We start from the raw sequence: 23,799 nt of genomic DNA, 5'->3' as shown, positions 1-23,799 counted from the left end.
AGGTAGAAAGATTGGGGGTGAGTACACTCTAAAGATGATGTGGTCTAACACTCACCTATCCCAATGGTTGGAGATTGGTATAGTTTTAAAAAAAAATAAATGTATTTATACTTTTTCAAAAAAATACAATGCAGGCAGACACGCGTACAGACAGAGTATCAGTGCAGATGTACAAGTGAAATGGATATAGTAGACCAATAGAATTGAACTGAAGGCCAATAAAACACGATGAGCGGATGATCCAAATAGTGGGGCATGAGAGACCATATAATGAGAGGGACCACACAATAAACACAATAGCTGCATTCAATCATGGAGCGATGCCAGAGGCGGGGAGGACTGAGGGAGGAGGGTAGGGGGGGGACGTGTGACAGCCTGTCAAGGGCCTGGGGGGCACAGGTAGTTGCCACAGTGTTGGGCTGTTTGTCATCAACATCAGAAATAGGGTGTGTAAGCAGGTATGTTGTGAGGGGTCCGCAATTGTCTCGGGCCCGAGAGGAGAGTGGGAGTAGTTCAGCAAATGCGCACATTTGGTCCTTCCAAAATACCAAAGGAGGGGGAGGGGGTTTAATCCAGAAGTGTGCATAATGGACCTGTGCGCAGTTATAATAGAGTTAAAAATTGGGGATGTCGGAGTGGGCATCGAAGGGCCTTATCTTGATGGTGTTGTCTGACTTTAGCTGCAAGAGGCTCAATCGCTAAGGCGAATAGGAGTGGCGACAGCGGACACCCCTGTCGGGTCCCTCGAAATAGTCGGATGGAAGATGAGGAGTGCCCATTAATAAGGACCGTGGCTACGGGCTCAGTGTAGAAAAGGCAAACCCAGGATATAAATCCCTGTGAGAAGCCCATGTTCTGTAAAATCACAAAGGGGTAGTCCCATTCCACCGAATCGAATGCTTTTGTGGCGTCGAGGAAGACCCCAGCAATGGGTATCTTTGGGTCTATCGTATGCAGAGTGGAAAAGAGCGTTCGTAAATTATGCGAGGTCAACCGCCCAGGAACGAAGCCAGCCTGGTCTCTGAGCACCAGCTTGTCCATCAGAAGGCTGAGGCGAGTAGCAAGATGTTTTGCACGGATTTTAGTGTCCGTATTAATTAAGGATAAGGGTCAATAGGAGTCACAGCATGTCATGGCCCACTTACTGGCAAATGTGGGAGAGCGGGAGGGGTCAAAGTGGGTCTCTTGCAGTACCGCTATGTGTACATGATGTCTGTCCAGGTAGGAGGAGATTTGTCTACATTTCTGAGGGTCTCGAATGCCCCGAACATTCCAGGAGATTAGATTAAGACGTAGGGGCTCAGCGTGCTCTTACAGGGAGGAGTACATTATTAAGGGGAATGAGTGGCCTGCGGAGAATTTAATACCATGCATGTCTTAGAATAGTGGCTGTGCCGGAGATTGGTATAGTTTAATTTTATGAGTAAAACATGTCAGCTCCCTTTGGAACGTTTGTAAAGAGTCACAAAGCCTTCAAAACAAGAATAAAGCGACAGTATGATGGTGCTTAATTCTGAAAAAAATATTGTTTGGAACAAGTGTGAAAAGAACAACAAAAATGATGAAATTGCGCTTGAGCAAAGACATTTACAGGGTAGTGCATTTTTATTTCATAAGAGTGAATTGAATTTGACTCCTGGTGAGAAAGGCACACAAGAGGAAGGGAACCCTGCCCTTAATATTGATGACCGCGCACTGATTGGAAAGAGTCAAGTCTTTGACCCCTGTGATAATATACTCATTGTTAAGAAAACTTATACATCAGGCAGGCAGTGCCACTTAAAAGTCTATAACTTAAATAGCCTCCACATGCCATTCTATATGTGTGTTTATTTGTGCTGATAGAATATCTGGTTTCATTGTGTGGGGGCTCATTTAGTTCGACCTGTGACCACTTGTTTTGATTGTTCCCTAAATTGATTGTGTGGACTTTGCTGTTACTGCTTTCAAAAATCATAGAACCCAGCGGTAGTGATGGTTTCTTCTTAATATTTATTTGTATTTAACTGCTTTAATATCTTTTATCTGAAACCCGTTTTTTTAAAAATTTCTTTTTATTAAATCACGGCATCAAACAGGGCACAATACAGAGGAATCACTTTACGATTTTGCAATACATTTGAAAGGAGAGGGGGGAAGCAGAGCCGAAGCACATACATTATCAAGAAAAAAATACATTTAAGGGGATGGGGGAACCTCAAATACTGTATCTCTAGGTGGTACACAAATCTCCCCCCTTTATTTATTCACCTGATCCCAAATCAATGCCCATTTTCGGGGACGGCCTCTCGCCAAGTATACAGTTTTTTTCACGGAACATACTCCAGTCCAAGTCATTCATCCACTTGTCTAGGGTGGGAGGCGATTCTGCTCCCCACACTTGAGAAATGTTTCTTTTCGCAATCATATAGCTCAGTGTGGCCCACTGTGTCTGTGCTGAGTTGACATCAGTGGGTTCCTAAATATTGAGAAGGCATCTGCGCGCCTCCGGTAACAAGGAGACACCCGTAACCTTCCGGATACTATCATGAATCTTACTCCAATACTCGACTATGTGTCGGCACTCGCAGATGATATGGGAGAATGTTCCCACCAGCCCACATTTGCGTCTACTCAATCCTACTTCCAACACCCCCATCTGTACAAGGCGGGGGCCCGTAACATACACTCTGTGGAGAATTTTTAACGGTACCAGTCGCAGCCTAGCAGGAATAGCGACCACTTTCGGGGAGGATATCGCTGATTGCCAGTCTTCATCATCCAATTCTATCCCATCCCGAGTCCACTTATCCCTCAGCTCCTTAAGTAGGTCAGCCCTATTATTAATACATTTTTTATCGATCAGGGAGATCGTCTTTTCAGGGAGATGACCGTCTAGGATTCTATCCTCAAGGGGCGACGCTTCCAGTACATCCACCTCCGTACTCAACGCCGCCATTAACGAATGCCGAACTTGCACATATCTGTAATATTCAGAACCAGAAAGCTCAAATTCCACCTGTAATTCTTCAAATGATTTGACTCGCCTCTTGCCCCACATATCTTTTACAGTTGAAATCCCTATTAATTCCCATTTATCAAAGCCCTTTGTGTTCCAGAGCTTGCCTAATCGTTTCGAATCAAAAAGTGGGGTCGCAAGTGTGAACCTGTTCTTCCACCCCAAGGAGTTCGTGGCATCATGCCAGATTTTTACTGCATGTTTGGTGGGTCCTGTCAAAGCAAGCTTCATCGGTTTGGAATATAGTGCTCTGTTATAACTACCCCTCGGGAGGAGCCATTTGTCCATGGCATAACCGGGATCCGACACGGGCCCATAAGTTCCATGATTGATTGCAGGCAGCTGGGAAGCCCAGTAATAGCGCTTGATGTACGGGAGGGCAATACCTCCATCATACCATGGAAGCGTCAATTTTGTTAGAGCGATACGAGGCCTCCCCTCCCATAACACACTACGTTGCAACCCCTCCACCTCGCGGAAATAACTAGCGGGCACTGCGTCTAAAGTATTCTGAAGGGCATAAAGGAAGCGGGGCAGAGACATCATCTTGAATAGGGCCACACGGCCCAACAACGAGATCGCGAGCCTTCGCCAGTGAGCGGAGTCACTTCTGAGCCTCCACAACGGGGGAAGAAGATTTTAAATATATCTGGTCGTCTGATCCAGGGAGACATAAATACCCAGGTACTTGAATCCACTCGTGTTAATCTGAATGGGACAGTTTCTCGGAGGAACCGGTGCCTCACCCTGAAGGACATATAAGAGAGATTTCCACCAATTAATAGAGAGTCCGGAGTTTTTACCGAAAGATGCCAGGACATCACAGACCACCATGAGGGAATTACGCGGGGCGGTCAAGTAAAGCAGAATATCATCCGCATATAAGGAGATTCGATCTTCCCAGTCAGGGGACCACCGTATTCCACGGATTGATGGTTCCCAGCGGATCCAGGTCGCCAGGGGTTCAAGAGCCAATGAGAAAAGGAGAGGAGTGAGGGGGGCAACCCTGACGAGTGCCTCGACCCAAACAAAAGGGTGCCGAGACTCGACCATTGACCACTATCTGAGTGAGCGGCTCCGCATATAATAAACGCACCCAATCAATATAGCCGGGCCCATATTCAAATTTCGCCAGAACCGCCCATAAATAGGACCACTCCACGGTATCGAATGCCATAGTAGCATCAAGAGAAGAATATGCAACCTCTCATAGCTTCCCTCCGTCACACCCCGGTCACCATTTTCAATTACGCTGATGATTTACAGTTGATCTTCCCTGTTGATTCTACCCCTTCCTCCTGTGCCAACTTCCAATCCACCATGCTTGCCATCTCTGAGTGGATGTACTACAGCCAGTTGAAACTCAATCCCAACAAGACTGAGTTAGTGTTGATGGGTGGGTTGGCTAACCCTTGGAACCCTAGCTTTTGGCCCTCCTCCCTTGGGTCTTCGCCCAGCCCTGTCAATTCGGTAAAGAGCCTAGGCGTAATCATATGTAGTGACCTGTCTATGAGGCCTCAAATTAATGCAGTTACATCATCCTGTTTCTTTCATCTGCGCAGGATTCGCAAAATTTGTAGGTTCCTTACTACCGAGGCACTCATTCTCGTCATTATGGCTCTCGTCACCTCCCATATTGACTACGCTAACACCCTCTATGTTGGGATACCTGTTTACCATCTTCACCGGCTGCAGCTGGTGCAAAACCAGGCAGCGAGACTGGTCTTTCATCAGCCTAAACACCAACATGTCTCGCCCCTGATGAGGAGCCTGCATTGGCTCGCAGTGGCTTATCGCTGCATGTTTAAACTTGGCTGTACTGTCTTTAAGGCCCTATCCGATCAAGCTCCTGCATTCATTACGTCCAGCCTCCAGCGTTATGTTCCCTCGAGAGATCTTCGGTCCACTTCACACAACTTGTTGATTGTCCCTAGGTATAAACGGAAAAAGCATGGTGGCCTGTGTTTTTCCCTCCTGGCTCCCACACTGTGGAACTCCCTCCCGATCCCCCTCAGACTTTGCCCCAGCTATGCTTGCTTTCGTAAATCGCTTAAAACTCACTCCTTTCAATTAGCCTATGAGTAACTTCGGTGCACCGTCCTTCCGCATTTGTTTTGAGCGCCCTGAAACCGTCTGGTGATCGAACGCGGTATACGTGTTTTTTACATAACATAACATAACACGGTCGGTTCTTGTAAAGTGTGTGCCTGCATAGTTTCAAAGCCGTGTTTCTATGGGGGATAAAGCCTGATTGGTCTGGGTGGACCAATTCTCCAATCACTTTTATCAATCTAGTAGCTAAAACCGTGGCTATTATTTTAGGTTCTGCATTTAATAAAGAGATCGGTCTATACAAAACACATTTAGTTTCCGGTTTACCTTCCTTATGAATTACCACCACCGACGCCACTCTCTGGTCTCGAGGCAGGACTCCCCCCTCTCGGACCTCGACAAACATACCTTTAAGGTAAACCGTCAGGGCACTATCCATAAAATGACTATCCTCCTTAGATAAACATGGAAGCTGTATATCTCGAAGCAGCAAATGGGAGTCCTCCTCCGATCGATCCGAAACCGAGGCATAGGCAGTTTGAAAGTATGTCGCGAAGCTTTCAACCATACTCTGGGGATCCGTAAGTTACCCTCATCTGTAACTAACTCCGGGACCACGCATCCGGCCCTATCTCTCTTGTCTAACCAAGCGACTAGTTTCCCCGCCTTATCTCCGAGATCGTAAATTCTTCCCTTTTGTTCCCTGTCGAGAGCCCTATCAGTAACCAAGGATTTATATTCATGTTGTTTTAGACTCAGGATATGCAGATTCGTTGGAGTTCCCCCCGCTCCAACCCCTCCTCAAGCCTACCAATCTCAGTTTCCGCCTCAACAATATCTTTACATCTTTCTTTCTTGGCTCCAGTTATTAACGATACGGCTTGGCCCCTAATGACCGTCTTAAATGCCTCCCAAAGAGACACCAGAGAGGACACCGACCCTTCATTATTCGTAAAATAATCATCTAAGGCCTTTATGAGGTCCTTACGAATCTTGGGATTTCGGAAATACCATGGGTTAATAGGAGCAATCCTACCCGCAGATCCCAAAGCGACACTAAACCGGAGCCAGAGCGGGGAATGATCAGAGATGCCCCTGGCAAGATGAACCACCTCGACGATATAAGATGCCTGAGCAGCCGGAACCAGACAGTAGTCTAATCGGGAGAGGCTACCATGTGCCCCAGAGTGGAACGTGTACTGCTGCTTATCTGGGTGGAACATTCTCCAACTATCCACTAGACCCATTGCATCCAAGAATTCGGGCAACCATTTCTGGGCATGCCCCATATCTCACGGGGGATGCCTATCCAAGACTCCTGAGACTACGGCCAGGGCCGGACTGGGAACTGAAACCAGCCCTGGCAAATTTTGGCAGACCAGCCCCCGTCCAGCGCGTAGCGAGCGAGCGCAGCCAGCGAGCCTGACCTCCACTAGGGGAGTTTGGGGGGATTACCCCCCCAAGAAAATTTTGGAAAACGACAGACCAAAATGGTGAATTTTCCAGCACATTTTTCATTACATATTCCAATTGTATCAACTTTCAAAGCACAGTAAATAGTAGATGATGACCTTAAAGAACATCAGGTTACCCACCCAGTCATATGTACCCATAGGCATTCTTTCAGAGAGCACCAAAAATAAACTCAATCTAATCCCCAACATCAATTCCATTGCAAAGACTGCTCGATACCAACTGCGCCTTCTTTGGGGAATCCGTCGCTTCTTCCCGGAGCAGGACCTTATAACCCTGGTGCGCTGGTCCGCTCCAGATTAGACTACTGCAATTCTCTTCTTTCTAGCCTCCCCAAATCACACTTGTCCCCCCTAAAATTTGTTCTCCATTCAGCAGCTCGTTTCATTTATGGGGCCAAAAGAAGCGACCACATCACACCGATGTTATCCACCCTCCGCTGGCTTCCCATCGAGGCTAGAACTATCTACAAGACTGCCTGTATCACCCACAAAGCCTTGCACTCCTCCTCTCCTCACTACCTGTTGAATAAACTGAAACTCTCTGGAGGCTCTAGACCATCACATAATGTGGAAAATCTACTGCTTGAACCTCCCACTTTCAAGAAGGAAAGATCGATGGCCCAATCCTTTTCAGGCAACGCGGTGAGAATCTGGAACTCCCTTCCGCCTCAGCTCCGGACCACCGCCTCCTCCCAGGCCTTCAAACCGGACCTCAAGTTCTCCTCCTCCAAAGACACCTCCAAAAGTAATTCACGTCCTCATTATTATCTGAAGGAAGACCTCCCATTACTGAAAATTCTATTCTCCATGACTATGGAAGTGCCTTCCCAGTGTGTTCTTGTGGTTGGAGTGTTTGCCATTTATTGCAGTATTATCCTTGTACCTGTGTTGGGTACTCTTTTGTAACATGCACACGCCACTTTTCTCTTGTAACACACTGTTTGCTACCTCTCACATTTTGTTTGCCTTTGATATTTGCACAAGTGTCACCATTGCCTACGTAACGTTTGTTCTTGTGCCTGAGTGTCTAGCATATATTGCAGTATTATACCTCTAATTGTACTTTTTTTTCTCTTGTAACCTGCACACTTGTCACTTTTTCCTCCTGTGCACTGTTTGCTACCTCATGTATTTTGTTTGCTCACAATTGTCACTTTTACCTCATGTAACTTAACGTCTGCTTTTGTAATCTGTTCACATGTAATGTTCTCCTCACGTATCAGCTCTGTTCCTATTGTGAAGCGCTCGGACGCCTTTGGGTAAAGTCCGCGCTATATAAAAACACATAAATAAAATAAATACCCCAACCCCCAGGCGGATCTGCCAAGAGGTCTGAACACTCATGAAAAACAAATTAAGTCGTCTGCATAATACATTCATTGACAAAAAATATTGTGTAGAAACGCTGGGAGCATGAACAAGCACTGACTGCGGCAATAGGTCTGGCTATATTTTTACGTGGGGATGAGAGAGGGGGGAGGAAGGGGGAGAGAGAGAGAGGGAGATAGAAGAAGAGAAAGGGAGAAGTAGAGGGAGAAAAAGAGGAAGAGAATGAGAGAGAGGAAGGAGAGTAATGAGAGAAAGATGGGGAGAGGGATGAAAAGAGATAGAGGGAGGGATAGAGAGAGGGAGGGAGAGAGAGAGGAGAGATAGAGAGAGGGGAGAGAGAGAGGGGGGGAGGGGGAGAGGGAGAGAGAGAGGGGGAGAGAGAAATACAGGGATAGAAAAGAGAAAGGGAGGGATAGGGAGAGAGGGAGGGAGAGAGAGAAAAGGATAGAGAGAAAGGGATAGAGAGTGGGAGATGAACCATGAGAGATATGGGAATAGAGAGGGAGAGAGGGGGATAGAGGGAGGGAGAGAGAGGGGAGAGGGAACAAGAGAGGGATAGGTATAGAGAGAGTTAGAGGGATAAATAGAGAGCGCGTGAGGGAGCGAGAGAGAGGGATAGAGAAATAGAGAGAGAGAGAGAGAGAGGGAGGGAGGGAGCAAGAGAGGGAGAGAGAGAAGGAGAGAAAGGGGGCAAGAGAAAGGAAGTGGGAGGGAGAGAGGGAGAGGGGAGAGAGGGAGGGGAGAGAGGGGGAGAAGGAGAGAGGGGGAGAAGGAGAGAGGGGGAGAGAAGTACAGGGATAGAAAAGAGAGAGAGGGAGGGATAGAGAGAGAGAAAAGGATAGAGAGAAAGGGATAGAGAATGAGGGAGGAACCAAGAGAGATATGGGGATAGAGAGGGAGAGAGGGGGGATCGAGGGAGGTAGAGATAGGGGGAGAGAGCGAGAGAGGGATGGGTATAGAGAGAGATTGAGAGGGATAAATAGAGAGCACGTGAGGGAGCGAGAGAGAGGGACAGAGAAATAGAGAGAGAGAGAGAGAGGGAGGGAGGGAGCAAGAGAGGGAGAGAAATAAAGGGAGAGATGGGTGAGAGAAAGAAAGAGAGGGAGGTAGAAGGAGGGCGAAAGAGGGGGCGCAAGCCGCGAGAGGGAAAGAGACAGAGAGAGAGAGTGGGAGAGAGAGAGGGATAGAGAAAGAGAGAGGGATACAGAGATGTTTACTCCATTTCGTTATTACACAAACAGCAAAACGATGCTAATGTATTTCACAAGCCAAGTGGAGTTTGTTAACGCCAGCAGTAACAGTTCCAACACTTAGTGTTCTGCACACCACAGACTTTCAGAAATGGGGCCTAAGTTTTTAAAGGGAAGACTTATTTACATTGCTTGTCACGCACAGGTCATAGCTTCAAAGGGACAATACAATGAAGGGAATGATATTATTAATCCCAGCTTCTTACCTTTGCTTAGACTTCATTACCGGTCATTGTTTTTCACACAGTATGCCATTCTAGACAGAGACCACACATATGCAAATCAGTGTTGCCTAACACATGTTAGAGGCTAGAATGTTTGACAAAATAATATATTCAATGAACCTGAGAAGAGAAAATATCTAAGACTTAATTTGGGGGCAATGGTGATTAAACTAGTCAGCAGATGTAACTGATCACCGGAAGTCAAGATTGTAAAATAGATCACTTTAAATATATTTGGGATTTTAGACATCTTGCCAACAGATATAAAGGAATTGTATCCAAAGTATAAACTTGTATGTTTGCTTTTGAGGAAGACTCAGACCATGCAACAGAGGAACATATTTTACAAAAGTTTGGATAGAATTCCTTTATTATTTTTGAAGGAGTCAAATAACGCAATCAATTGTAATATTTTATAAGCTTGCACTGTGTATGCATTATATGCTTTTGAATGTCCGTGGTTGCAGTTTAGGATAAAAACTGTGCTCGAGTTTGTCAGTTTATCAGCTGAGGGCACAGCTATGTGGTCCCCGTCTTTTGTTATATAGACATATAGTGTCATCTGTAATTTGCTCTATGTTTTCATTTAGTGTCTGACGCAAAACGAGGCACATTGCAGAGCTTTGGGCAAACATCTGTTGTTTTCCGCCAAGATGAACATTCCTGCTTTTGATATTTTTGCTATATTTGACACAGAGGTCCCAAATGATAGCTTTCTTTCAACCAGTTGTTTTTGGCGGGTAGAATTGAGTCTGAGAAATCCTTTCCACTCATTCACTTTTCATACAAAATGTGGACAGCTCACAAAATATTCTACTCATAAGATGAAGAGGGCCACGATGTAAATTTATGTGCAGCATATGCATTGCGCACTAATCATGCTCCTTTATGTTTTTAGTTGTTTATTTGTGATTTAGAGGAGATATAAATAACAGTCTGAAACATAGGACCACTGAGGTCAGCATAACTGTGATTTGGCTTCCGGTTGCCCACTTTTGTGGAATCTACAGGCCTCCTCAATACTAAAAGCAAATATATGTTTTGGTTTAAATTAACACACATTGCCAGTCCCTGGCACTTAAATGAATGTGTGGATGTGCTCCTCGACAAAGGGCAGAATGCCTTCAATCCAGTGCTTAATTTGTGAAATAATAAGTGCCGGGGCTGCTCGTCAGAAAGCCACTGCACCTTTCACCACCCATAGCTTCTACCAGTGCTGCCAATACCAGTACCAACACATCTACTAACCACCACACACCTAGCAGTGTGACAATTCAGACTATTTGAGTCCCTCATAGCTATAACAATGGATTGTGGCACATGTTTTAGACCTTTTTAATGTAAATTGAATTAATAAACAAATGTTGTTGTGCTGATATCTAAATTAGGGCAGTCTGCACCTGGTAGCGCAGTTTGTCTATGTGCCGGTGTTGACAATTGAGTGCCGCTGGTGCTGAGCACCAGAAACCACCAGCTCAAATTAAGCACTGCTTCAATCTCAGTTAAGTTTGCCAGTGGTTGAAGCGGACTGCCACGTGCAGTGTACTGTTGTGAGTGTAAGACAAATATGGATGACTTAATTACAGTTATATACATGAAGTAGGATGGCGAAAACCCCTATAAATGTATTATATTTATGTCAGTAAAATCAAAATGCATTGACTAAAGCCAGACATAAGAAAGTGTTTGCATAGACTGAATGTGCGCTCCTTCCTACCTATGAATGGTGGAGTGGTGGATGAAAACAATCGTATAAACATTGCACCCTTCTTTTTACTGTATTCCTTTCCCACGTATCTCAGTGTGATGTAGTTCACAATCATAAATTGACTACAAAACAAAAGATAATTCATGTTTAAGCATAATTTTTGTGCTTTAAACTAGAATCCATAAGGAACAGTGATGTAGATCAAAAAATGTAAATATGTGTCCAAACTTTCCAAATTCTCTGTGTCTCAAAGTCGATCTGCATTGGACTGCTTACACCACACATGAAGATGCTGACTGGTTCAAGGCATTGTGTGGACCCAGTCAAAGGTCAAGGTACATGCTGGCAGGCACAGGTTGCGGACAGAGAAAGAACAAAGGGACATTTTAGCTACCTTGTCATATATGTAGGTTAAGCCCAGCCTCTTTCCTTTGCCACATGGTAAGCATGGGAAAATGTGCATGCAGATATGGCCCTTCATGAAATCAGGTCTCTCTTGTTGTTTTCCTCTGCGTCTCGCAGTCGCACACAAAGCGGAAATATAAAAGCCGTGCTCCGGGGGCTGGCACACACTCCCTCAAGCATACATCAAATTCGCTGGGGCTCTCACCAGTCACCAACCACTCCCCAGGCCTTTCAGAGACAACCCCTAGATGGTGTCACCTTCCATCACTCTCTCCCTTTCACACTCACTGACAGACAGGTTGCATAGGCTCACAGAAGCCACCACGGGGTGCTCCAGCGCTTTATACAAAACACATGCATTTTACAGGGCAATGCCCTTTGGAAAGAAGACCACATCAATCCCTGAAAGGAAACACATTTTGGACAACAATACAGGTGAGTAATACGATACTTCTATGCCACAAAACAACAAAAATAGAAAAAATGCATCCCCAAATTCTTGTGAGAATGGCTCGGCCACGCTTCCTCCTAGTACCCGTCCTTTTATCCATTCCTTTTCATCTCCCCTTTCCTCCCTCTCTGCGTGTCTTTCTCTCGGCTATCTTTCTTTACCTCCGCCACCACTCACACTTCTCTAACCCACAATAATTATTATTCACACTTAAGTCTGCCTGTCTCCTGCACCCCATCAGTCCGCCAATCATTCTCCTCACAGGAAATGAGCGAGCGAGCGGTGGGTGCTCTCTGTAATAGCGCCAGCCAGGGCCAAAGACAACGCGAAACCAGAGCCCGCCTTATCTGCTGCGGCTTGACAGGTTATCAGATTGTATTCCCAGCAGCTACACAGTAACCCTAGAATAACAGGTGTGAGGAGTCGGACGGTTCCAGTTCCCCCTGGCTTGAGGAACTGGAAGAGGCACTCAGGGAGGAGGCCTTAGGACACAGATCAGAGTCAGACCACCGCAACTACGTGAGGCCCGCCAACTCTGTGCCACCAGATCATGAACACAATCATTTGGTGCCGGGCGGAAAAACGTACTCACCTCCTGCACTACAGTCCTGTTGTTGAGGGCAGACACAGGGGGGCTACAGCTAGTCAGCTAGCCAGTAGAATAATTAAATTATGGCTGCTCCGGACGGTGAAGAAGTGCGCACCTCTGCTGACAACTTGTCTCGTGACTCTCGTCACTGCAGTCACGCGCAATTTTAATTGCTCAATGCGCTGTGCGCATGCGGGAATCAGGGATTTACATCATCAGCGCACCCTAGAGAGGCGCGCAGACGCGGCGGAGGAGGAGACAGTGCATAATTCTGCGCGCTGCGCACAGGCACCTCCTCCGTGTTTGGTTGCACAGACACCAGTCGGCGGACGGTCAATCAATCAACCTTGCTGTTGCTGGCCTAGCGCTTCTGTTTTCCCTGCAGGCTGAGCCTGCAGCTAGAGCGGAGTGGACTTGTCTCGGTATTTATGCCTGGTAAAGTATTTGGCTGGGGGGCCGATTTTCAGTCCGGCCATCACTACTTCAGAGAGAAGTCACCAGCCGGGTGTAGTGTCTGTCTGAGACTCTCAGACACGACACCTGGAGACTTCTCTCTGAAGTAGTGACGGCCGGAATGAAAATCGGCCCCCCAGCCACAAAACCGGCCCCCTGTTCCAAAACCGGCCCCCACCCCCATCCAGCCGACCGGGGGATTGCCCGGTGCCCGAAAGCACCAGTCCGGGCCTGACTACGGCATTAAAATCGCCACCCATGATTAAAAGCCCTACCGGCAGTTCGAGCAATAGCTTTCCCAAATCGAAGAACGAGGTAGACTGCTGACCCGGGGGGACATAAACTGACAGAAGGGTCAATCAATCAATCAATCACAACACTTGTATAGCGCGCTACTCACCTGGAAGGGTCTCAAGGCGCTTTGAGGGGGCGGGGGGTGGGGGGGGGGGTCCACTACTGCGCGAACAGCCAGGTCTTGAGTTGTCTCCTGAAGGCGAGGTGGTCCTGGGTCAGCCGAAGGTGGATGGGGAGGGAGTTCCATGTCTTGGCCGCCAGGTAGGAGAAGGATCTGCCTCCGACGGTGGCTCTTCGGATGCGTGGTACGGCGGCGAGGGCGAGGCTGGTGGACCATAGCTGGCGGGCGGGCGTGTAGAAGGTCAGGCGGTCGTTGAGGTACTTGGGGCCCAGGTCGTGGAGAGACTTGTGTGCGTGGGTGAGGAGTCTGAACGTTATCCTCTTGTTGACGGGGAGCCAGTGCAGGTCCCTCAGGTGGCTGGAGATGTGGCTGCGTCTGGGGACGTCCAGTATGAGTCGGGCGGAGGCGTTCTGGATGCGTTGGAGTCTTTTCTGTAGTTTGGCTGTGGTTCCGGCGTAGAGGGTGTTTCTGTAGTCCAGTCGGCTGGTGACGAGGGCCTGGGTGACCGTCTTCCTGGTTTCGGTTGGGATCCATCGGAAGATCTTGCGAAGCATGCGAAGGGTGTGGAAGCATGATAAGGAGACGGCGTTGACTTGTCTGGTCATCGAGAGGGAGGAGTCCAGGATGAAGCCTAGGTTGCGTGCGTGGTCTGTTGGCTTGGGAGCGGTGCACAGGGCTGGGGGCCACCAGGAGTCGTCCCAGGCGGAGGGTGATGGTCCTAGGATGAGGACTTCCGTCTTGTCTGAGTTCAGTTTCAGGCGGCTGTTCTTCATCCACTCGGCGACGTCTTTCATCTCTTCGTGTAGGCTGGTTCTGGCGGTGTCTGGGTCTCTGGTGAGGGAGAGGTTCAGCTGGGTGTCATCGGCGTAGGAGATAATGTTGAGGTTGTGTTGGCGTGCGATGGCAGCAAGAGGTCTCATGTAGACGTTGAAGAGGGTGGGGCTGAGTGAAGATCCTTGCGGGACGCATCAGATGACTTCGGTGGCCTCTGATCGAAACGGGGGGAGGCGGACTCTCTGTGTTCTTCCGGCGAGGAACGAGATGATCCACTCCAGTGCCTTCTCTTGGATGCCGGTGTTGCTGAGGCGTTGGACTAGGGTGCGGTGGCAGACAGTGTCGAACGCTGCAGAGAGGTCCGGGAGGATGAGTGCAGCTGTTTCCCCGTTGTCGAGCAGGGCTCTGATGTCGTCGGTGGCTGCGATGAGGGCGGTCTCGGTGCTGTGGTTGGCTCTGAATTCGGACTGCGAGGGGTCGAGGGATCCGTTCGTCTCGAGTAAGGCGGCAAGCTGTCTGTTGACGATCTTCTCGATGACTTTGGCAGGAAAAGGGAGGAGCGAGATGGGGCGGAAGTTCTTGAGGTCGGTGGGGTCTGCTGTTGGTTTCTTCAGTAGTGCGCTGAGCTCGGCGTGCTTCCAGGTCTCCGGGAAGGTGGCGGTGTTGAAGGAGGTGTTGATGACGTCCCGGAGTTGGGGTGCGATGGTGGAGTCGGCCTTGTTGAAGACGTGGTGGGGGCAGGGGTCGGTGGGGGATCCGGAGTGGATGGTGTTCATCGCGCGGGCTGTGTCTTCGGTGGTTACCGTGGTCCAGATGCAGAGGGTGGTGGTGGGGTGCGTTGGTTCGGTGGTTGGGTGCGAGGGCGGTGCGCCGAAGCTGTTGTGGATGTCGGCAATCTTGCGGTGGAAGAACGAGGTGAGAGAGTTGCAGAGATCTTGTGTGGGAGTGATGTCGTTGTTGCCGGTGCTGTGGTTGGAGAACTCCTTGACGATGCTGAAGAGTTCCTTGCTGTCGTGGGCGTTGTTGTCTAGTCGTTCCTTTAGTGATTTCTTCTTGGTGGTACGGATGAGCTGGTGGTGCTTGCGGGTGGCGTGTTGGAGGGCGGTCATGTTGTCTGTGGTCTGGTCGCGGAGCCAGGCTTTCTCGAGGGTGCGGCAGGTCTTCTTGGAGTCCTTGAGTTCGTTCGGTGAGAATATGCCCCTCCCAACGACGCGAAATCCCAACAAACCTTTCCCTATCATCTGCCCTTGTGCAGTCCACTACTAAGGGGAGCGCCTTTCGGATGAGGATACCTGCTTTCCTGGACCTAGATGTAAATCCCGCATGGGCAACCAACTTATACCCCATTCTATGCATCGCCAGGCATGAGTTTACAATTAAATGCGTTTCTGGCGCCCGGTGCTTGAGATATTGAAGGACAACACTGCGCTTGATTTTGTCTCCCAACCCATTTACATTCCAGCTTAAAACCTTGAGCTCACTACCCCCCATCATCATGTGACGGAGCTGATCCTCTGGTGTCTGCAGTGCAATTGATTTTCATTTGCGGAGTTGAAAGTTGTGTAGACCTGCAGTACAATTTAATTTGTCTGCTGGAAATGATTCTTTATTCCACATTGTATTTTTTCATAATCGTGAAAGTTATGTTGTGATTTGTAGAATTGAATTTATTAATTGTATGACTAAAGTATTATTTGTATGTGAAATGTACTTGTAAATATTTGTTGACAAACTCTGTGTGTGTATCTGTGGAGAACAGTTGCCCCTTACATGTTAAATGAATGAATTTATATTCTGGGCAAAATAAATAAACCCAGCCACCAACAGAAAATAGTGTGGTTTTCTCCTTGAAAATAAATAGGAAGTTAAATTGATACAGGAACCAAGGTTTTTTTGTGGTGTAAAACCTAGTAGGAGCAGCAGCGATCCAGGCCGTATCCACTCAGGAACTCCCCCTGTAGCTCCTATTCAGGTCAGACAGCGTAGCACCATATAGTCACAGGAGCCATCCATGTCCCATCTCCCACTCTTTCCGCGCAGCAGTCTAGTGAGCCCACAGTGAGCACCCGGCAGATCCCCACGGGTCCAAGCTCCAGCTACGCCCGGGGCACAGCAAAGCTCCCCTCAATCAGGTCAAATTGAAACCGACCACCATCAGGCTACCACAGCACCCCGTGCAACACTGCAGGTTAGTTTTTGACCCTCCTGTAAGTCCGCGACAGCCAAGGCGGGATCGCCCAAAGTCCGGGGGTTAATAGTAGAGAACACTGCTAAAAGTCAGGGAGGGGGGGGGGCAGTCGCATCGCCATCAGCTGTATGTGCTCCGAGACGGCCAAAGCACCCCACAATCCCGCAACTTACTTCCCGGAGCCGGGCGGAGGATACAAATCGCCCGCACTCCTCCTCGCATAAATGGTTGTCTGTGCAGAGAGTATGGGACACCGCAGCGGCCCCGGGGCATCTATGTAGATTTTCGGGCCGGACCGGCTGTTTCTGGCCATCGTTACCCGATGTTGATGAATTGACGGGCGGCCATGCAACTAATCGAGGTCCCTCATTCCGATCCGACCAGGCCCCAAACTTCCGGGCGGTCTAGTTCTGCTGCCGAAGCACGGAAACGCTCCAGGACACCGCCTACGAGCGTCGCTTCCACTCCCTAAGCTGGGAGTGTGGTCTGGTCACAGGATAGTTGCAGGATGTGGATCCAGGGAGCGGAGATCAGCAGAGCCGAGTCTATAAGCAGCCATCTCGGTTGCCGGCTTGGCTCCTCCCTCTGAAACCCATTTGTTAGAAATAGATTGCCCTTCCAGTTAAAGACTATCAGGAGTTAAGAGCCACATGCTCGATAGATGGTTGGACTGAGATATTGACAGGAGCCTAGCACTCTAGCAACTGAATATAAGATTTCATTGATATCATGAGCATTCAAGAAACTCTTGTTATTCAAGGGCAAGTTTTAATGCAGAGTGGTCCACAGAATTATGTTTAGGCATTCTTTAGTCTTTAGAATCCCAACTTCAGTGTGGTTATTGAAACTTACACTGACCTTTCTATGTCATTTTGGATTTTAGAGGTTTTTTTAAGTTTAGAAAGCTTTATTAAATAAGATATTCAAAGTAAAACATTATTACATGTATAATTAACAATAAAAAGAGGTGAAAAAAAATATTATAAATGTGATAATATGTAAAACGCAACCCCCAGGGGGGTAAATAAACTGTACCAAAGAACAAAGCTTTTAACTGTATTTTGTTTTGTGGGAAGGGAGGAAAAGAGAAAAGAAAGAGAGAGGAAGGGGAAAAAGATAAATAGGGCAACCTGGAATACAAATTCAAAACTTGTAATTTCTATAAAGACATAAAGACGAGAATAAAAGAAAAACAATCAAGGAACATGTCTGGAAAGGAACTCAGTTAACGGTAACCATAACAAATCTCTTTTGATTAGTAAAGGTACAGTGGTGGCAAAGGCGCGATCAAGCCTATGGTGATGACATAACAAGTTCCACCAAGCATTATATGATATCTTTGAAGTATCTTTCCAGTTAGTTGATATTATCTGAAAAGAAATTGCTATAAACATATCTATAAATTTACGTACATTACAATGAACATTCCATATAGATGAAGAATCACCCAGAAAGATGTGCACAATCTCAAAGTGATAATCAGTGGCTAGAATATTGTTACGTTTTGACCATATGCGAAGCCAAAGGGACTTAACCAACGGACATTGAAGAAACATGTGTAAAAAATCGCTATTGTCATGTGAGCAGGACCAACACTTTTTAGAAACAAGTAACTTGAATTTGTGTAAATCAGAGAGAGTAAAAAAAAGTCTATTATAAAAAAAATAAAAAGTCTGTGTGGTACTGGTGGACCGGGAATCTGTGTGTATTTTGGACCAAGTAGTGTCCCAAACCTGTAGAGAAAATTCTTGTGCTAGGTCTTTTTCCCATAAAAGCTCAAGTTTAGATTTGAGCCTATCAGTAGTGGGATGGTAAAGTATTTTTAGATTGCAGCAGCTTTGAAAGGAATAGCAAAATCTGGTGGAGGTGAGAGGATCGGGGCATTGGTGGCCGGGGAGCTACATTGAGAAATTATGCAAGTTAGGGCATGTTTAAGTAGGGGAAATTGGGAAGAGTACGCATTAGAGATATGAAAAATGTCGCGGATGTCTGGGAAAGTTTTCAAGGGATTATCCTTAAGTAAGTAATCATAGGTGATATGATTTTAGAGTTTTAATTCGAGGAGACAGATGGAGTATATCTCACTCAATTGCTGCAGGGTCCTAATTGGTTTAATTGACTGCTAAATACTAATAACATTACAAGTACTATCTTTAATAGACCTACATTTTCAGGGTATGTATAAAGTGTTAGCACTCTGCTACTTCAGTATCAATTTGGCTAATAAGCCTAACTCACAGAATATTAATAAGTGTATAAAGTAGCATGAAAACGTGTGCTTTATTCAGAAAGATCTCATGCTTTCATGGTTTGTGTTCTTGTTTTGAACAAAACTGTTAACTTCTTTACTAAAAACAATCCTTGTGAAGAATAATTATTCATTTGTTCGAGAACCTTTTACTATCACAGTGTCTTCTCTTTGAGCGTTTGATGAACAGTAATTATTCAAGAGCAACTTCCCCTTTCTTTCTTAGCTAATGGTCGTGTGAAGTTTCGTGTTGAGGGAGAGTTTGAAGCAACGCTGACCGTAATGGGAGACGACCCTGAAATTCCCTGGCGTCTCCTTAAACTGGAAATACTGGTGGAAGACAAAGAAACTGGTGGTAAATGAAAAAAACTCTGTAATCACATTTTTACACGCCCCATTTTGTTAAACGTTTTATTCACAGTTTTATATTTGAGTAGCTAACCTGCTGAGGTGGTCAGATTGTAGACATCTGAGGTTGAGTGATGTTACCAGTGGTTTCAAGCACATTACTGCACACCAGAAGAAACGTCATAGACCAAGAAAAGACATAATAGCTAGCGGCCATATTGGTTTAGTGAGTTATCATGCAAACATGGATTTTAGCATGTTTGGAAGGTAGGAGTATGTTTTTTCCTAATTCTACCAAATCTGTTTAGGGAAAGATCTAAGCTTACAAGCATCGAAGAAAACCTTATTTTGAAAAGTCCACTGTGTAGTTTTCTAAAAATATTCTCGAAGTAAAATTATAATTCCTAGTATTTTCTTTCAGTTCATAAACAGTACAATATTTCTGTTGATGTGATAGATCCCGAAAATATTTTACACATGTGTTTTCAATTTTTAAAATATTTTACCAAAGAAAACATTCCTGTGAGAAAGTGGCTCTATATATACTGGACAATAAGGTAGTACAGTGTGTATAGAGTCCACAAACCCCAAAGGTATAACAGAGGTTACAGTCAGGACTGACCTTACTCTCCAAAGTGGTAACTTGGTCGAGCAGTAAGGCAGTACCAGAGGACAGTGTAAAGCATTTGTTGTACACCCTCAGTCAGCAAAAGGTTTCACACACTCAAGAACTGAACTCCAGGCCAATTGTTGTTATATCCTAGATATAGTTGTTTTATTTTTAGAACCAACAGTTATAAAAATATACTTTTCAAGGTACGAGTACTCTCAGGTAAATACTTTGCAGAGGAGCAATAAGTTAGTAACACAATAACTACAGGCTAGCTAATAACAATACAGTTCTGAAACACACTCGAACATTGAGCTCAATGAGTTTTTCATAGGAAAGTATGGTTAATTACTTTATGGATTACTTCGGTGCTTCCAGGCTAGATCGTAGATTCAGTCCTGGGGTCTAAGCTGAAACCAGATTAGCAAAAACGTTTTAGTTACTGTGATGAATTTTCCTGAATATAAAGCTGTTTTAAAAGTTCACACTTAGAAACTTTTCAAGGTAATTCTGACAACGTTATTCAATGGGAGGAAATTCAGGTTACAGGTACAGTACGATCGTGTTACTTTTGTAACCCAGCACTAGTCTCTTAGGGCCAGCACTGGGGGCTTAACTCAAAACCGGTAGGTAAATGCGTTTCAGTATTTCGTATGATTTTTAAAGAATACTTGCAGTTTTCAAAAGTAGACAGAAGAAATTTCATAGAAAAGCAGACAATGGGTTCCTATGGAGAAAATACAGTTTACTAGTAAACCCGCTAGGGATTACTTTTGTGGTTCAGTACTGGGCTGAAAGTTACAGTACTGGCTTCTCTCCTGATCACAGGTGAGTACTTTCAAATTCGGACTTTGACTGATTTTATAGGAATATTTTCAGTTTTCAAAACTTCACACTTAGAACATTTTCGAGTCAAAATGGGTCAATGTTATCAAATGGCAGGTAAGTGAATTACCGGTTTCCAGGTGGGTACTTGGTTGGTGAAGTTAGGGTTCTGGGCATAGACTCAGGGGTCCCCCAGGGTCAGGTGAATACAGTTAGTTCAGTCCCAGCGGTGCAGGGGCGGCCGGGTGCAGAGGTAGGTAGGCCCAATGAGGGAAAGGGGGCCTTCGGTTGGTGGCGGCTGGCAAGCAGGCCACTCGGCTCTGGGAGCTGGGCTCCTGGTCACTTGCTCAGGGCAAGGGGGAAGTAAGATAGAACAGAGAGGTCACAGCCAGCGGCACTCGGGTGGCTGGGTGCAGGGTGCTTTTGAGCCACCGGGCGCTCAATGTAATCCAATGAGGATCTTGGAAAAGGAAAAAGGCTGCAGGCTCTGGGACGGTGACTCTCCAGGGGCGACCAGCACTTTGAGAGGCAAGTTGGATCTTGGAGCACAGGTAGGTACTCCAAAGGGAGGCACAGGGGGCCGCGGGGCGCCGGGTGCAGGGTGCAGGGGTGTCTTTGGAGGTCGGAAAAGCTTACCCTCGGCTGGTTGCGGTTGGGGTGGCCCCTGGTTCTGAGTCTGCAGGCGTCGGCTAGTTCGTCGAGGAGGGTCTTTAGGCACTGGACTTCAGGTCCCAGTCGCCGGGGGGACGTCCTCGTGGTCTTGGTTCGGCTTGACCCGGTCGGTCCAGATTGGGCTGGTCCAGAGCTTCCTGGCTGGCACCTGGTTGCAGCAGAGCCTCTGCTGATGGGAGTTCCAGTCGTCGAGAGGGGCAAGGCAGGCAGGTCCTCTAGGTGTCCCAAGGTTGCTGTCCGTGGGGGTCGCCAGGATTAGGCAGGAGCAGGTTCTAGGATCAACAGGCCGGTAGGGCTGGGGCCAAGTCAGTTGGTGTTGTCCTGTTGTTAGCAGCTGCGCGGTGGGTCTTCTTCTTCTTGATCTTCTTTTGATATCGGGATCTGAGGAAGGAAGGTTCAGGGAGCCCCTAAACACTAAATTTACGGGCGTTACAGGTAGGGCAAGGGCCGGGACCAATGGTGGGTCCCTGTCCTGGGGTGAATACACCCCCTAGCCTGCTCCTCTCCTGTGGAAGGGGGGGGCAGGAGCCTAGCTGGGATTGGGCAGGACTACTCATCTACAAGATTGCCGGAGCCTGGGGTCGTGCTTCACCTCGCCTCCTCCACCTGAGGGGTGGGGTTGGCACAGGTTGGCACACCCCCTTCCTGTCGTAGTTTTTCCCGCCAAAGTGGGGGTAGGACTGGTGGGGGGCTGGTTGCTGGGTACAGCAAATGGTCTGGAGAAGCTCTCAGAGGCGGTATGCCTTTGAAGCTTCCCCCTGTCCATCCTGGGGGAGGAGACATAGCACCTCACCCAGGATGTGCTTTGTTGCAGAACCAGGAGAGTGGGGGGCTATCCACCCAGGGGTCCAGCAACATGTCTGCTGTGTGGCAGCTTCTGCAGCCACTCAGCCCAGGCGTGGATTGTAGGTTACACTAAATCTCACACTGGCATCAGTGCAGGTTTAATGTGCTGAGAAGTTTTGTACCAAACTTGTCAGTCTTCAGTGTAGCCATTATGGTGCTGTGGAGTTCGTAATGACAACCTCCCAGCACCATATACTCGTAAATGGCATCACTGCACTTACAGTGCCCAGGAATGGCCCTGGGTACTGTAGGGGCACAGTGCTCATGCACCCGTGCCCTCACCTCTGGCATAGGGCACCCAGCTAGAGGGGTGACTGAGGTATGCCAGGACAGAGGGTTCTGTGGGCATGGCACACAGGGATGTGTGCCATGTTGACTCTTATTTTAGTTCTGTACCTAGGCACTCGGCCTGCTTTCCTATGAAAAACCCATTGAGCTCAATGTTAGTGTGTTTCAGAACTGTATTGTTATTAGCTAGCCTGTAGTTATTGTGTGTACCAACTTATTGCTCCTCTGCAAAGTATTTACCTGAGGGTATTCGTACCTTGAAAAGTATATTTTTATAACTGTTGGTTCTAAAAATGCAAAGGCAGTGTGTGGGTGCCAGGGTACGGGGCCCCTGAGGGTGGTACAATAAGTGCTGCAGCCCTCAGGGGTCTTCTCGGGTCACCATGCCCTGGGTGCCTAGGGTACCATTTACTAGGGGCTGACAGGGGGCCAGAGATGCCAATTGCGGATTTTGTTTCAGCTTAGTGTTTAGGGAAGGAACGCAGGCCCCTGGGTACCTGGTTGGCAGGGACCCAGGGCACACTCAGTCAAAGCACATCAGCAGTTCAGAAAAAAGTGGGGGCATACCAAGGCAAGAAAGATGGCACTTTCTCACAATTAGTGGAGAAGTGTGGCTCAATGGTTAGAGCGGCAGACCCTGATGCAGAGGTCTAGCCCGGGACCAGGGTTCAATTCCCTGCCTCGGCGGGTCTTGGGCTAAAAATTCCACGGACCTGATAATTCTCGCCTCGGTGCCTATTCCAATCATGGAGTCCCACTCTGCAACTCTGGGCAATAGCTTGCTTAATCTCCACAACGGCCCCCACAACGCTAAGGATGCCTGGCCTCCACCTTGGGGGTGCCCAGGAGTGGACACCTCACAGGGAAAGCCAGGATGGATTCCACAGCGGTATTCGTACAAGCGCCTTGAGACCCTTGCGGGTGAGTAGTGCGCTATACAAGTATCAATTTACAATTTACAATTCCCATAAAGGCTAGAGTCTAACTATTATTTACTTTAAACAAACCCAGGTGTATAAAAGTAGGATAACAAAGTACACAGCTGAAAACACCACATCGAAAATTCATTGCAAAACCAAACATAAAGCACAAAATGGTGTGTATTTGGTTAGGATATAATGAATACAAGCGGAGGCGGATACTTTAAGGGATCTGGAAGCTGAATCGTCACATCAGGCACTGGAAAGTCATTCAGGAAGTTCGGTTTTCCGCTCACGGAACAAGGAACAAACAGCACCATATGCCTTTTTCCCAAGGCTTTCTTTGGATTTGAAATTATTATCCACTCTGAATATTTTGTGTTGCCTCATCATTTACGGGCCTCTGCTTGTGCAACAATTAAGATATTCTAAGGCTGGACCATTTCACACCCTCCTCTCCCAACTATTATTCACTGAAGGGAACTTTTGATCACCTAACCTCCATTTACCACCATTATGGCTCTTTTGAACATGTCCTTCCTCTGATCAGAAAAAGTCTTGGAACTAGGAACACACTTTCTGCTTGGTCTGCTTTCCAGACACTCTAGATAGATGTTAGCATTTGTAATGAATGCCTTTTGAGAAGCTTAAAGACCGAGATAGAGTTTGCCTCAGAACAAAGCAGGCAGAGTATTTAAGATGAAAGGAAAAGACTCCTATAAATTCCCCTG

The 23,799-nt window shown here is 47.1% G+C and overlaps 1 protein-coding gene across 2 annotated transcripts in view; it reads left to right on the top strand.

The window, feature by feature from the left end:
• The window catches only part of MED14 (mediator complex subunit 14), a 941,548-nt gene that overhangs the window by 91,560 nt on the left and 826,189 nt on the right, over nt 1-23,799 (top strand). For both annotated transcript variants that reach the window (XM_078658290.1, XM_078658289.1), the window contains exon 6: nt 18,786-18,914. In XM_078658290.1, coding sequence (XP_078514416.1) covers nt 18,786-18,914 — 129 coding nt within the window. The remainder of the gene's footprint in view (nt 1-18,785; nt 18,915-23,799) is intronic.

The sequence above is a fragment of the Lissotriton helveticus genome, chromosome 8, assembly GCF_964261635.1.
Source record: "Lissotriton helveticus chromosome 8, aLisHel1.1, whole genome shotgun sequence".
Lineage (NCBI taxonomy): Eukaryota > Metazoa > Chordata > Amphibia > Caudata > Salamandridae > Lissotriton > Lissotriton helveticus.
This window is presented reverse-complemented; position numbering and strand designations above follow the sequence as displayed.